The sequence below is a fragment of the Lynx rufus genome, unplaced genomic scaffold (assembly GCF_022079265.1).
Source record: "Lynx rufus isolate CCGP_SWC_20201006 ecotype Redwood Valley unplaced genomic scaffold, mLynRuf1.p SCAF_37, whole genome shotgun sequence".
NCBI lineage: Eukaryota > Metazoa > Chordata > Mammalia > Carnivora > Felidae > Lynx > Lynx rufus.
In genome coordinates this window covers 1449746-1464119 of record NW_025814853.1, presented here as the reverse complement: position 1 = coordinate 1464119, position 14374 = coordinate 1449746, and the positions used below count along the sequence as shown (strand labels likewise).

Genomic DNA, 14374 nt, shown 5'->3' with positions numbered 1-14374 from the left:
CTTCCTTCCTCCCTCCCTTCCTTCCTTCCTTCCTTCCTCCCTTCCTTCCTTCCTCCCTCTTTCCTTCCTTCCTCCCTCTCTCCCTCTCTCCCTCTTTCCTTCCTTCCTTCCTTCCTTCCTTCCTCCCTCCCTCCCTCCCTCTTTCCTTCCTCCCTCCCTCCCTCCCTCTTTCCTTCCTCCCTCCCTCCCTCCCTCTTTCCTTCCTTCCTCCCTTCCTCCCTCCCTCCCTCTTTCCTTCCTTCCTTCCTCCCTCCCTCCCTCCCTCCCTCTTTCCTTCCTTCCTTCCTCCCTCCCTCCCTCCCTCCCTCTTTCCTTCCTTCCTCCCTTCCTCCCTCCCTCCCTCCCTCTTTCCTTCTTCCCTTCCTCCCTCCCTCTTTCCTTCCTCCCTCTCTCCCTCTTTCCTTCCTTCTTTCCTCCCTCCTTCCCTCTTTCCTTCCTCCCTCCCTCCCTCTTTCCTTCCTTCCTCCCTTCCTCCCTCCCTCCCTCTTTCCTTCCTTCCTTCCTCCCTCCCTCCCTCCCTCCCTTTCCTTCCTTCCTTCCTTCCTCCCTCCCTCCTTCCTTCCTTCCTTCCTTCCTTCCTTCCTTCCTTCCTCCTTTCCTCCCTCCCTTCCTTTCTTCCTTTCTAATGTTTATTTTTGAGAGAGAGAGAGAGAGAGAGAGCGTGAGCAGGGAGCTGCAGAGAGAGGGAGACGCAGAATCGGAAGTAGGCTCCAGGCTCTGAGCTGTCAGCACAGAGCCCCACAAGGGGCTCAAACCCACGAACTCTGAGATCATGACCTGAGCCGAAGTCGGACGCTTAACCAGCTGAGCCACGCAGGGGCCCTCTAGGATAGTCTTTTATATCCTACTGATATTCTATCATTTACGCTTCTTGGCATTTTACCACTGTTGCCTGGTTTCAGCCTTCTCTGTAGGCCAAATTTCAGGGGAGAAATTCTTTAGGAACTCCTGAATAAAATTTGGGCTTTCCGGGTAGTTTCTGAGAAAAATAACAAGCACATACTGAGCCGAAGCAATGAGCTGAGCGCTGTGGACTCCGTCTTCAAAATTGGTTTGAATAATGAGGATTTTACACCGGGCTGCATCAGATAAGCAGTTTCTGAAAGAAAAAGGAAATTATCCGTCCTTAGAAACGGGCGATGAAACTCCCCAGACTGATGGGAAGTAGAAGACGACCGAGAACGAGTGCCTCGGGTGAGGATCTCCTCTGTGTGAGCGGACAAGCCAGGGGAGAGCATGTAAACCCGGGGAAATGCTTCCCTAATGAGACGAGAGGATGCTTCCCTCCGCCCCAAGAAGGATGCCTGTGCAGAGGCAGCAGAGACGAGGGGGGACTGGAAGAATGCAGCAAGCACCCTTTTCGGTCGTGTGGCTTCGGCGGTCACGAGCCAGGGCTGGTGACAGCCCGGTGGTCCCTGCAGCCCTGCGAGTGAAGGACAGAGCAGTCAGGGCTGGGGCCAGAGGGGACAGGGAGGGAAGGCGGGAGCCTCACTGGACTTCTCTGAGGAACGAGCCCTCGGTGTCAAACTGCTGCAGAGACAGGATCATGGGCTTCAGAGTTCCGTCCGCTCCTTCTGACTGCAAAACCTCGCAGTCACGGTTGGTCAGCAGTCTGGAGAAAGTGGTGATCTACAAAGTCAGGAAACGCAAGTTACTGGCTAGAATTCAAGGGAAGGTTTACAGGTCTGCTGGGTTAAGTCCTAGAAACGTGAGGATGTTGAACAAATACCTTCCGTGGGCTCCAGCATGCGTTGCGGAGTTGGTACACAGAAAAGAACCCAAACCCAGAGGAGATTTTAAAAACGAGGCAGCGTTGAGGCACACAGCACCCATGGGATCGAAACGTTCTAGAGAGAAGACTCATCCTGTTCCCTAGGTGCCTTCAAGTCTCCTTGGCGTAGCTCTCCGGTGCGTGGCCCCGAATGGAAATTCTGACGATTGCTCAGGGCTCAACGCCCCCGCCATTTCTCCCTCCGTCTTGCTGCAATCGTCCAGACAGACATCGCCGCCCGGATGTCACAGGGGGCAGCCAGGTGCGCCCTGGATGGAACTTACCACCAATACTTGTTTGTTGCTCATTCCTGGACTGCGACTCTCCAAACCTCCAGGCATAGGCATCCAAAGCACGATCTGGGGAACCTTCCCTAGACCCCTCCATCTTCCACGGCCCCCCCGAAAGAACCAGCCCCTAGCTCTGCCAGCTGATATCTGGACTATTTCTCCATTCTGTCCCACGTGCTCCTCTCTCGGACTAAACCGGCCCAGCAGCCCCTTGACCGGCCTATCTTTTCTGCGACACTCTTCTCTCAGGCCTTCTCCCTCCCTGTCCCAGGCAGCGGGACCCATCTCGACAAGCATTCCGTCATCTCTCCCGTCTCTACGGCAGACCCCTCATCGGCGCCGCTGGTAAGACCCGCCGTGAAGTCTCTCCAACGGCATCTCAACCCCACCTCTCGGTCCTTGTGTCCTTGAACCTCACGCTGCACAGCGACCAGTCCCTGGAGCGATTTCACACCTTGACAGCTCGGCTCAAGTAGGTGGCCTGTACTCCTGTCCCAGCCACACGTCACGATCGGCTGGCGGGTCCTCTGACCTCATACCCCGATCTGCATCGCCCCCTCCTGCCTCCACGGATAGCACTGTCTTACGATATCCATGGCACCTGCTCGCAAGTCTCACGCTGTATGCTGACCGAGGCCGAGAAGCGTGCCAACGCACGTCTATATTCTCGGTGCCCTCAGCCCGGTACTGGAAGGTGTCCCTTCATTTGCTGAAGCGAACGTTGCCCACAGCGTTACCCTCTGCGCAGAGGACTACGCGGAAGCAGGCACTCGAGACTCGCTTGGCTAGAACTTTTTTGAGGATTTGGGCCTCTCACGCTCCATGGAGAGAAAGCGGAGTCTCAACGTAGCCATCTATGATTCCTAGGCACTGCCTTTTTTTTTTTTTTTTTGTAATTTTTTTTTTAACGTTTACTTAGTTTTGACAGACAGGGAGGGAGACAGAGCATGAGAGGGGGAGGGGCAGAGAGAGAGAGGGAGACCCAGAATCCGAAACAGGCTCCAGGCTCCGAGCCGTCGGCACAGAGCCCGACGCGGGGCTCGAACTCACGGACCGCGAGATCGTGACCTGAGCCGAAGTCGGACGCCCAACCGACCGAGCCCCCCAGGCGCCCCAATGTTTATTTGCTTTTGAGAGAGATAGAGAGCGAGCAGGGGAGGGGCAGAGAGAGAGGAGACACAGAATCCGAAACAGGCTCCAGGCTCCGAGCCGTCGGCACAGAGCCCGACGCGGGGCTCGAACTCACGGACAGCGAGATCGTGACCTGAGCTGAAGTCGGACGCCCAACCGACCGAGCCCCCCAGGCGCCCCAATGTTTATTTGCTTTTGAGAGAGATAGAGAGCGAGCAGGGGAGGGACAGAGAGAGAGGAGACACAGAATCCGAAACAGGCTCCAGGCTCCGAGCCGTCGGCACAGAGCCCGACGCGGGGCTCGAACTCACGGACCGCGAGATCGTGACCTGAGCCGCAGTCGGACGCCCAACCGACCGAGCCCCCCGGGCGCCCCATAATTCTTATTCATTTTTGAGAGAGAGACAGAGGGAGGGGCAGAGAGAGAGGGAGACCCAGAATCCGAAACAGGCTCCAGGCTCCGAGCCGTCGGCGCAGAGCCCGACGCGGGGCTCGAACCCACGGACCGCGAGATCGTGACCTGAGCCGCAGTCGGCCGCCCAACCGACCGAGCCCCCCGGGCGCCCCTCCTACGCACTGCCTTGAAAGGAGTCCTGAGTTCTAGACCCTAGGGATCCACCCAAGGCCTCTGGGGTGAAAGGGGACCAGGGTACAAGCGTAGCGAGACAATCACCTCCGTGAAGACGACGCGGCGTTCCAGGTGGCACTCGGGGTCCACCGTGCGCAGCTGGGCCCGGAGGAAGTCCGCAAAGGAGCTGTGCTGCTGCGTGTGGTAGTACTCCCGAGACAGCGCCTGGGCGGTGAACAGGCCCAGGGAGGAAGCGCCCAGGCGGACCACGGCGTCCGGCGTGGCACAGCCCAGCAGTATCGACTTGGCCTCCTCGCACGCCCTCTGGTAAAGTTCGTCGGTCAAGGCCCCGCGGCCTAGCCTCTCCGCGACCTGCAGCACCACAGAGGCACAAGCGTCCGAGTGGTACCCGACGAAGACTTCGGAAGGGCTGTATCTGTGTCCGCCTGCAAAGTGCTGAGCTTTCACGTCCACGAACCTCTCCACCCAGGCCTTGAGCTCCTCCACGACCCTTCTCTGCCACTTCTCCAGGACGGTGTTGATGTCCAGGTAGTGCTTCTCCAGCCGGTTGATGAGAGGGATGGGGAACTGTTTGTAGACGACGTCTTTCTCCTCGATGACGATCAACCGGAAGTCGGGGTGCACCCGGCACTTGACCCGATGGGTCCCCAGCCCGAGGTCCACGTACTTCTGGCCTCCCAGGTAGACGTAGTACTGGTTGAGCGCGTCGTACAGGCTCTCGTAGAGGCTCTGGAGGTTGAGCAGCACCACCGTCTTGCCGGTCTCCATGCAGATCTTCACCCGGTTGATGTTCCTGCAGATCTGGGCGTACTCCTGGTCCCGGGGAAAGCTGGAGCCGAAAATGATCTCCGGCTGCTGGTCGTCCCTGAAGAACATCTGCTGCAGGACCTGGAGGGCCGCGTAGTTTCTGGTCAGCACGAGCAGGTAGCGGGACTCAGACTCGTCCGGCTCCCCGCCCGCCGCCTTCTGGAGGCGGCCGCACAGGTTCTGCTCGATCAGCTGTACGGTGCTGACCGCCTCGGAGCACTTCGCCTCGGGCAAGGCGGCCGTAAAAATGTCCAGCGCGTGGATGTCGTCTTTGCCGCTGAAGTTGCGGAGGACGGCCTGCGCGATGTCTCGCGGGGAAGGCTCTTGATCAGAAGCCTTCGCCCTGGCGAAGACCATCTTGATGAGGCTGTAGTAGTCGCGGAGCCCGAAGAACTCCTTGTCTTGCTTCCTGCACACCGTTTCATAGGCTCTGGCAAAGGGCGCAAAGAAGCCCTGCACTCTCTGTTGAACCAGGGGCTCCGAGGAGCAGATACCCTTGGCGCTCTCCATGAGCTCCTTCTTGCTGGGACTGCCGCGCGACACGAAAATGCCCCGGTTCATCTTGGCGGGGTCCAGGGCCCAGTTGGAAATGCCGATGAAGCCAACCTTTTGGTGGGGGGCAGGATCGTCTTCGATGCAGCCGTACTCCAGCAGCGGGTGCAGCGCCTTCAGGGGCATCTTGGGCGAGTCCTCGGCCAGCCCCACCTCGTCCAACACCACCACGGACACGTACTCCTGCAGGTCCTTGCCCTGCTGGAAGCGGGCACACTGCTTGAAGGTGCTTATGATGCCCTGCGGGGTGGAGTGGGGGCTGCACTGGAACGACACCAGGTGGACCTGCTTCAGGTTGCGGAAGAGGTCTGAGTGGGCCGCCGGGCCTTGCATGGCATCCGCCACGATGGTCTTGGCAAGAGATTTAGAGCTGCCGGGCTTCCCCACCAGGAAGAGAGGAATCTTCAGCTCGATGCAGATGACCATCATGAAGACGTTCTCCTTCAAAGCCGAGTTCCTGGCGATGGTTTTCCGCAAAGACACGCCATCCAGGAAGAGATCCTGCATTCGAGTTATCTCCTCCAGGACGACCTTGCTGTCGTTGTAGGGTTCCGGAAAGAGCCCGCACATGGTCTTCCAATAGGACTCCTTCTGTTCTAAGGAGGCGTGATAGCACACCCCGAGGGCCAGCACCAGGGACCAGAGGACGGGATCCCTCTCGAAGCCGCTCTGGTCCACGTCGGCCCCGCAGAGGAAGGCGTCCAGCCAGGACAGGAGCATCACGCTGTGGTCGTGAAACCACGTGAAGACTCGGACACAGCGCTCCACGTCCCTGAGGCTGACAAAGCCACACTCGTTTCCTCTCTTCCTCATGAAGCTCTGCGAGGCGGAGAGCACCTCCGTGATGGCCCGGATGTGGGCCTCGTCCACCCCGACGGAGTCCACCGTCCTCTGCACGATCTGCTGGATATAGAGCTTCTCGGCGGTGTCATTCAGCTGGCCGAAGTCCCACACCAGGGGGATGAGGCTCGGCGGCAGAGCGTGGACCCGGTACACCAGCTGCCGGAGAGGGGTGGAGCCAAGCTTCTCCGCCGTGTCCTCCGAGCGGACCCTGTACCCCAAACCGGCCGCCTCCAAACGGCGGATCATCTCCTGCGAGTGCTTCCGGTAAGGGTTGCAGGCGGCTATGATGTGCAGGCCCGAGTCCTTGGCCAGGGGCTGGCCGTTCACGGTACGATCGCACAGGACTTCCTTGATGCAGCTTATGGCTTCCGTTGTGTTGGCTTCATCGAAAAACAAGATGGTGCCCAGCTGATGCTGCTCCTTGTTGAAGACGGCGAGTTCCTCGGCCTCCCGGACTTTGGAGTAGATCATCTCCGCCGTCGTTCCCCCGTGGACCTTGACCAACTTCATGGTTTCAGCTTGGGTGCTCCCACGCCGCAGGTCGCTGAGGAACTTAATGAGTCTGGTTTTCCCGCAGCCGGTCTCCCCCATGATGATAACGGGGATCCCACACCGGAACCGCATCTCGATGGCGAGGATCTTAAGCATGTTGTCCATGGTGAGCTCATAGGTTTCATCGGGGTCCATGGGCCACTGGATCCCTAACGCCAGGCACAGCCTTTCCAGTTTCTCATGCCTGGGCAGCTGGTCAAAGTCAACGTTGAAGGGCACCCTCTGGAGTGACAGCCCCCGGTACAGTTCCATCGCCATGACGTCTTTCTTGATGACCGTCCTGCTGGAGAGATCCACCGCGTCAAGGCTGCCGTTCTGGTTGGGCTGGATGTGGAAGCCTATGAATGTCATGGACGTGTGGTCGCCGTTGAAGAACACGTACGGGTGAGGCTCGGACTCCCACCTCCTCCGGAGAGTGAAAGGGGCGAGATCTTCTTCCCTGACCCCGTCCATGGGGACCGCGTACCTCCCTGGGCTTTGGTCGGACGTGTGAAGGGTTGGTGTGGCGAAATCTCTTGCCATGAAGATCATGAAGGTGACCACAAAGTTCTTGAAGCCCCCCAGCGTGTCTCCAGTTACGTCTGGGTTGCAGAAGAGGGAACCCTCGCAATCTCGGAGCTGGTAATTGAGGAACCCGGCAAAGTTCCGGAGCTCTGACCAGGATGGATCTATCACCCCGCAGTAGATCAGGAAATACTGCAGGCATTCCGTAGGGGTTCCTTCCACACAGCCTTCTTGGTACAGGAACGAGTCCAGGTTTTCTTTCTGGTGGAACCGTCTCAGATACTGGTAAGGCCTCTGGAAAGTCTCGCTTTGGAACACTCCCTGGTCCATCCCCGGATCTCTGGAGTCCTCCTCGGGATTCAGCTCCATATCGATCACTTCTTTGGGAGGCCGGCAGGTGACTCTTGGGAAGATGTCGAGAAAACTGAACTGGGGGCCGTGTGTACTCTGGAAAGGGGAGACACAAAGAAAACGCGTATGGCTCCGTTTTCCGAACCATCGTTCTGCACCTTAACCCTTCACGCGGTCTGCACCAGACGGGCCTTTATGAGCAACTACTTTGCGTCAACTGATTTCCGCAGCCTCCTTTGTACACGACACTGCTTTCTTTTGTATGCTGAGGCATCGTGGGAACTTACCTTCTCAGCTGCTAAGTCTTTTCTACCCGACTTCCTGAAACAAAATCTCTAAATTTTTTTTTAATCTTTATTTATTTTTGAGAGAGAGAGAGAGAGAGAGAGAGAGGAAGAAAAACAGAGCATGAGCAGGGGAGGAACAGAAAGAGAAGGAGACACAATCTGAAGCAGGCTCCAGGCTCCGAGCCATCAGCACAGAGCCCGACGCGGGGCTCGAACTCACGGACCGCGAGATCATGACCTGAGCTGCAGTCGGATGCTTAACCGACTGAGCCACCCAGGTGCCCCCTGAAACAAAATCTCTATTAAGCACGTGTGTGTGCGCGTGCACACGCGTGTGCAAGATGCCCACCCTCTCGTTTAGAAATGTACACGACAGGGGGCGCCTGGATGGTTCAGTCAGCTGAACATCCAGCTCAGGTCATGATCCCGGGGTTGTGGGATCGAGCCCCATGTTGGGCTCTGCACTGAGCATAGGGCCTGCTTGAGATTCTCGCTCTCCCTCTCTCCCTGCCCTTCCCCAGTTTGCACATGCTGTCTCTCTCTCTCTCTCTCTCTCTCTCTCAAAAAAAGAAATGTACGTGACAAAAGCCTCCTTCCCATCTTGGCTGGCATTAAGAAAGACGGACCGTGTCCAGCAGACGAACTTACTGCATTGTGAGCACTGCTGGCATTTAACACCAACGGCATGAATCCCGAAGTGAACAAAACAAACATAACATACTGCTGACAGATGACGGTATTTTCGTTCCAGACATCATTAGAAAAATAATTTTAAAGACTGAATTGTCTTTACTAACACCGTGCTCAGCTGCTTTGCTAAGGGAGCAGTGGGCGTACCGGTGCAGAGACGTGAAAATGCCCTGTGGTACACACCCGTTTGGAAGGCGTCTTGAGCACTGCCGGGGTCCTTTCCAGGATTTCGATGATGTATAAATGGCACGGGTTCCGGAGCCACATTTTCCCATTTATATCCATTAAGTACTGCAGGATGAGGAGTTTGAAAATGAACACCCACAGTCCGGTCTGCACCTAAAGACAGAATCACGCAGGTGTAGGAGCGCTTAGACAGAAGACGGCCCGTCCTCCCAGCCCTGGGGACTGTCGTGCTCGGTCCTTGGACGCGGTGATACTGAGTATCAATGCGCGTGGGAAGAGGACGCTGACTTTCCCGAAGCGGCCGCGCGACCAGGACCCCGGGGCACTTACCGAAGAGGTCACGTCGAAGTGGAATATCATGGGTCTGGTCTGACAGCGGGCCTTCAGGAAAGGCAGGAGGGAACTCAGTACTTGGTTCTCGTCCACCTGAGGGTCGATCAATCGGATGACCTTAAGGGGCACGTTTTCTCCTCTCAGCTTCATCGTCAGTTTGCTGTGCAATCTCTCCACGTAGAGAGACTTCCCTGAAACGTTAGAGTATGGAAATCAGGCGGCAGGACCGTGGACCAGGAAGACTTGTTGCAAGTCGCTTCCCTGTGCCAAATTTGGAACGGGTGAAACAAACCATCGCCCCGACTCACAACCTCAGAGAGCCAAAACCTCCCCGAGACTCCGTGTCCCCGCCTACAGAGGGCTCCATCCGAGCCGCCCCCCCCCCCCCGCTGCAGGGGGAAGGGCCGTCGGATGGCCCCCGCGACCCGAGGGGCCCGCCCACCCCGGCAGCGGTCATTACCGACGCCCGCGCGCTTGGACGCCACGATGCCCACGCACATCCGGTCCCGGAACACGTCGGCGGCCGACGGCGTGTGCGCGGGGACCTGGAAGTGCCGCGCCAGGTAGGCCTGGATGTCCGGCAGGGGCGCCTGGGGGGTGACCGGGACCTTGTGCTGGCTGAAGGCGGAGGGCAGGTGACAGTGCTCCCGCTCGCTGTCGCACACCATCACCAGCTGGAAGTCCTCGTGGTGCGGCTGTGAGCACAGGCTCAGGAAGAGCGCCTCCGCCTGGCTGGCCACCTCGTAGCTCAGCAGGTCCGCGTACAGCAGGCTGTAGACGCCCTGCCCCCGGGAGCCCGGCGTCAAGCAGCGACGCAGGAGCAGAGCCACCTCCTCCAAGGTGGTCGCCGGGGTGCAGAGCAGCACCTCGTCGAAGGTGGGCAGGGGCTGCTGCGGGGTGTGCATGTAGACGGCCAGCGCGGCCAGCAAGACCTCGGAGTGGCCGCAGACGATGAGGTTGGGCCGGCCGACGTGCAGGCCCCTGGGCAGCTGGCGCTCCACGGGGCACCCGCGCATCCACCCCAGGAGCGCCAGGCATCGGCCGAGGGCCTCCAGGTCCAGGCAGTGGGGCAGGAAGGCGCTCGTGCACGCCAGCGACTGCTCCAGGACGGCCCTCAGCTTGCCCGCCAGGCTGAGCTCCCGCAGGAGCATCGCCCGCAGCCCCTGGATCACCGTCTTCTCGTCGTGCCTGGCAGCCTCCCCGCGGGGCCCCTTGAGGGCCTTCGCGACGTCCTTCGGGGTGCAGTTGCCTTTGATGAAGGACAGCATGGTGAGGGCGGCGTCGCTGGGCGTCGCTTTCTTGAGCTCCGTGCTCAGGTACGCCAGCTGCTCGGCGGTGTAGTAGTTGAGGTAAAAGTGCTTGGCCCGCTTCTCCGCCACGAAGGCCTCCCAGCGGTCCAGGAAGTGCTCCAGCTGCCTGCTGACGGCCTCCAAGAGCTCTGCTACCGAGCCGCTGCCCTTGAGCTGGACCGCAGGCTCCAGGCGGAAGTCCATCTGGACGGAGACGCCGTGTCGAGGGGAGCAGTGCACCTGGGCCGTCCAGGTTCTGAACAGCATGTTCCCGGCGGCGTACAGGTTTATGAAGGACTCCACGAGCCTCTGCACGTTGCAGAACACCTGTGGCGAACGGAAGCGGGAGCCGTGTCACGGGCGACGCGGGAGTCGAGGGGGAAGCGCCCCTCGGGTTCGGGTCTTTGCGCGCTTCCCGGCGCGGCCTCGGACACGCGGGGCTCGCCGCGGAGGCCTTGTCTCCTCTTTACATAATCAGCCTCCCGAGGGGACGCTCTTGAGGATAAAGGCTATTGGCGTGAGGTACAGATAGCCTTGAAAGAAAAAACCCTTGACAGAGGCCAGGGGCTGTTACGTAAACGGATGCTCCTTTAACGGTATGTTCGCTTTTAATTTTGACCGAGAGCTACGATCTAAATCTTCTGGTATTGGGGGGTTCTTGCTGATTCACAGCGATCGAAGCAACAGAAGTCTCCTTCTGGGACCCCTCCGCCGGCCGTCTCCCCTGCGACGCAGAGAACTAACAGACAATTCAGCCTGCGCACCTTAAGACGGGACCACCGACCGAACGGGCCCGTCGTGGCTTAGACATCTCTTGGCGTCTTGAACTCGGGTTCCTGCATTCTGCAGGCCCGCTGTCCCCCCGCCCCGCCCCCCCGGCAGATTTAAAGCGGAGTGCCTCCTAGCACTTAATGCCAACTCAGACCCTCCTGAGCTGTCCGGCCCGCGGGCAGTGAGAGTCCTCACCTTGGAAAATATCTCTACTTGAACATTGCTGTGATCTTTCTTGCCAGACATCAGCATCAGCTTGTTCAAAAGCTCCTTGAGCTCTTCCAAAGAGAAGTCTCGCGTCTCCTCGCGGCCTCCGTGGCTCTCGGGAAGGGATAACTGTAGAACCGTGTCTGGGGAGATCTGGAGGCAAGTGCCAGTGCAGAAGCTGGTTTTCTGGAGGCAGGACCCCCCACCACCCCCCCCCCAAGTGACAGCAGCCCGTACAGATCACAGCAGTGCCGGGACGTGGGGTGGCTCACCTTTTGGCCATCTGCGGGGGCCCTGATGATATAGCAGCCTTTGTCGTTGATGGCCGTGGCCAGAGACAGGGAAGTGAGCTCTACTGAACCGTGACTTTCCTTCACCGTTTTCAGCCACTCTAAGTTCCTGGCAGAGTCGCACTGTTGGGACAGGAGGGACACCTTCTTTCTCTTCTTCCCGTGGTCCCCCTCCTCTGCTCCCGCGGTGTACGCCCCTCTTCCCTGTGTCCCGCTGGGAGTGCAGTCGCCCTGGGTGAGGCTTTCCTCACCCGCTGTCCTCTCCCCTGTCCCGCTCGGGTCGCTGCCCCACAGTGTTGCCCTTTTTCTAACGGGCTGATTGTCCGTGTCCCCACCCGTGGCCAGTGCCCTGGCTAGCACGCGGGGGCACGTGGACGGGACGGGGGAAGGCTTGGTTCTCCCGGGCCCCCAGGCGGGGGTGAGGCCGGATGGAGCAAGGGCACCGTGGCCTTACGTTCTCCGTGTGCTTCTGGGGACCCCAAGTCCAACCGGAAGCACTAAGGAGAAACGATGACGGAGATGTTTTGTGGGCAAGTAAGCTTCCAGCAGTAGAAACGGAGATGCCTCGACCTGTCCTTCTGTTTCCCCTTTCCTCCCTCACCCTCCTCCCTCACCCTCTGGCCAGTTGCGGCTGGCCAGACATGGTCTCTGCAGACTAGCCACACGATGTGGTGTGGGTCTGCTCGAACCCTGGTGCACGTGGTTTACTTAAACTACCATGTTCGTTTTAAAGATTTTTTTTCAAAGTTTTATTTATTTTTGAGACAGAGAGAGACAGAGCATGGGGTGGGGGCAGAGAGGGAGACACAGAATCCGAAGCAGGCTCCAGGCTCCGAGCTGTCAGCGCAGAGCCCGACGTGGGGCTCGAACCCACAAACAGAGACCAGGACTTGAGCTGAAGTCGGATGCTTCACTGACTGAGCCACCCAGGGGCCCCACGTTCATTTTCTTTCTGATAAAAAATGGATTTCTAGGGGCATCTGGCTGGCTCAGCCGGTAGAGCATGTGACCCTTGATCTCAGGGTCCTGAGTTCAAGCCCTGTGTTGGGTGTAGAGCTTACTTATGAATTAAGTAAATATAAATTAATATATATTTTACAAATACATACAAAATATAATTTACAAAATACAAATTAATATATATTTTACAAACATATAAATTTAAAACGTTAATTTATACCATTTATGGAAAATATGGAAAATACCAAGCGATATACAGAATTAAGTAACAGTTACTACCGTTCAAAAAAAAAACACTGGTCACATGTCAGTCTTCTGTCCATGAGTGTTTTGCATGACGGGATTTGTACTTAATTTACATGCAATTCTGAATTACACTTTCTAACGTAATAAGGGAGAGAAGGCATTTCCATGTATGAAGGAAAACTGGTTTTAAACATCATTTTAGGGGCTCCCAGGGGGCTCAGTCGGTTGAGCGTCCGACTCCCGATTTCGTCTCAGGTCATGATCTCAGGGTTCGTGAGTTCAAGCCCCACGTCAGGCTCTGTGCTGACAGTACAGAGCCTGCTTGGGATTCTCTCCCTCTCTCACTGCCCCTCCCGCACTCTTGCCTGGACTCTCTCTCAAAATAATTAAACTATAAAGAAAAATCATTAAAAATTTTTTTTTAATGTTTTATTTTTGAGAGAGACAGACAGACAGACAGACGGAGACAGAGCTCCAGGCTCTGAGCTGTGAGCACAGAGCCCGACGCGGGGCTCGAACCCACGGACTGTGAGCTCGTGACCCGAGCCAAAGTCGGACGCTTAAGCGACTGAGCCACCCAGGCGTCTGCCCAAGAGAAACATCATTTTAAAATGCCGCGTCCACCCCTGTCATTCTGGTGGCATAGTTCGCAGTCACGCCTCTGGCGGTGTTGCAATCGCCCACGCGGCTTTGTCTGCTCGCCTGAAGCCAGAAGTAAGACTTACCAGCTTATGGGGCAGGTATGCGTCGTTGTTCAGGGCCCTCCACAGTTCCCCGAGATGGGTCATGAACTCGTCGAACCCCGCGCTCGTGTCCAGCTTGTACAGCAGCGGGGAGTAGCCCTGCACGGCATCGTGGAAGCAGGCCACCCGGTCCACGTCGATGTCGTTCTCCCCCGCGGAGATGGAGGCCAGGTCCACAAACACCTTCAGCTCGTGGACGCCTTGGGGCGGAGGGGGACAGGTGAGGGGGTGGGTGCGGGGCGGCTCTAGGACGGCCCGGCATTCTGACCTCGAGCAAGGATGCTTAGTGAGGTATAAACGGATACTGCTGAAATTTTAGGGTCTTGCTTATCGACTTTCTGCTCTTAGCACAGATCCGGGGCCATCTTTCTTTTGCAGCTGACGTCGACACTACTGCTCAGCACCTGGCCTCACGGAACCACAGCGACATCCAGGCACCCCACGGGGCTGCCGTGAACCTCGCTTTATTTCATCTGCACGACGCCACCGTCTTACACGAAAAAGACGCGGGCTCAGCTGGTAAACACTGTGTCGACAGTTAACCATCGAGGGATGGAAGGACCTCTCTTCGGGCCACTTACGAATCAAAGGATGTGCGTCAAAGCGGGCCGGGGAGCCCACGGTGGCAAGCATGGGGGCTCTGGAGGAGAGACAGCCTCCCCCCTGCACACCAGAGCCGCCTCCCCTCTCCCCTGCTTCCTCCACCTCTCTTCCGTACCTCCCCTCCTCCCTTCTGCGCACCCCCTCTGCCAAAGGCGCCCAAGCCACAAGACGAAAAAGGCTGCCAAGCCCCTGGCCCAAAAAGGAACACACAGAACACCACCGAGTGTGACGTAATCCAAACTCTCTGCGGACGAGGGCTCACCTTGTTTTGTAGCTAAAATCAAGCCCACGAGAAAGCAAAAGGGAGCAGGATTTGTAAGAAAATGACCCTCCACTGTTCACAGCAAGCATCCAGAGTGGGGGGAAAACAGTAGCCGAG

General features: G+C 57.8%; 1 protein-coding gene across 3 annotated transcripts in view; it reads right to left on the bottom strand.

Annotated features, from left to right (window-relative positions):
• Nucleotides 1-14374, bottom strand: part of RNF213 (ring finger protein 213) — a 105281-nt gene that overhangs the window by 41916 nt on the left and 48991 nt on the right. For all 3 annotated transcript variants that reach the window (XM_047093963.1, XM_047093964.1, XM_047093966.1), the window contains 9 exons: nucleotides 13375-13592; nucleotides 11426-11566; nucleotides 11142-11306; nucleotides 9347-10502; nucleotides 8884-9077; nucleotides 8551-8706; nucleotides 3866-7486; nucleotides 1493-1629; nucleotides 1004-1099 (listed from right to left, as the gene is read on the bottom strand). In XM_047093963.1, the coding sequence (XP_046949919.1) occupies nucleotides 1004-1099; nucleotides 1493-1629; nucleotides 3866-7486; nucleotides 8551-8706; nucleotides 8884-9077; nucleotides 9347-10502; nucleotides 11142-11306; nucleotides 11426-11566; nucleotides 13375-13592 (5884 nt within the window). The remainder of the gene's footprint in view (nucleotides 1-1003; nucleotides 1100-1492; nucleotides 1630-3865; nucleotides 7487-8550; nucleotides 8707-8883; nucleotides 9078-9346; nucleotides 10503-11141; nucleotides 11307-11425; nucleotides 11567-13374; nucleotides 13593-14374) is intronic.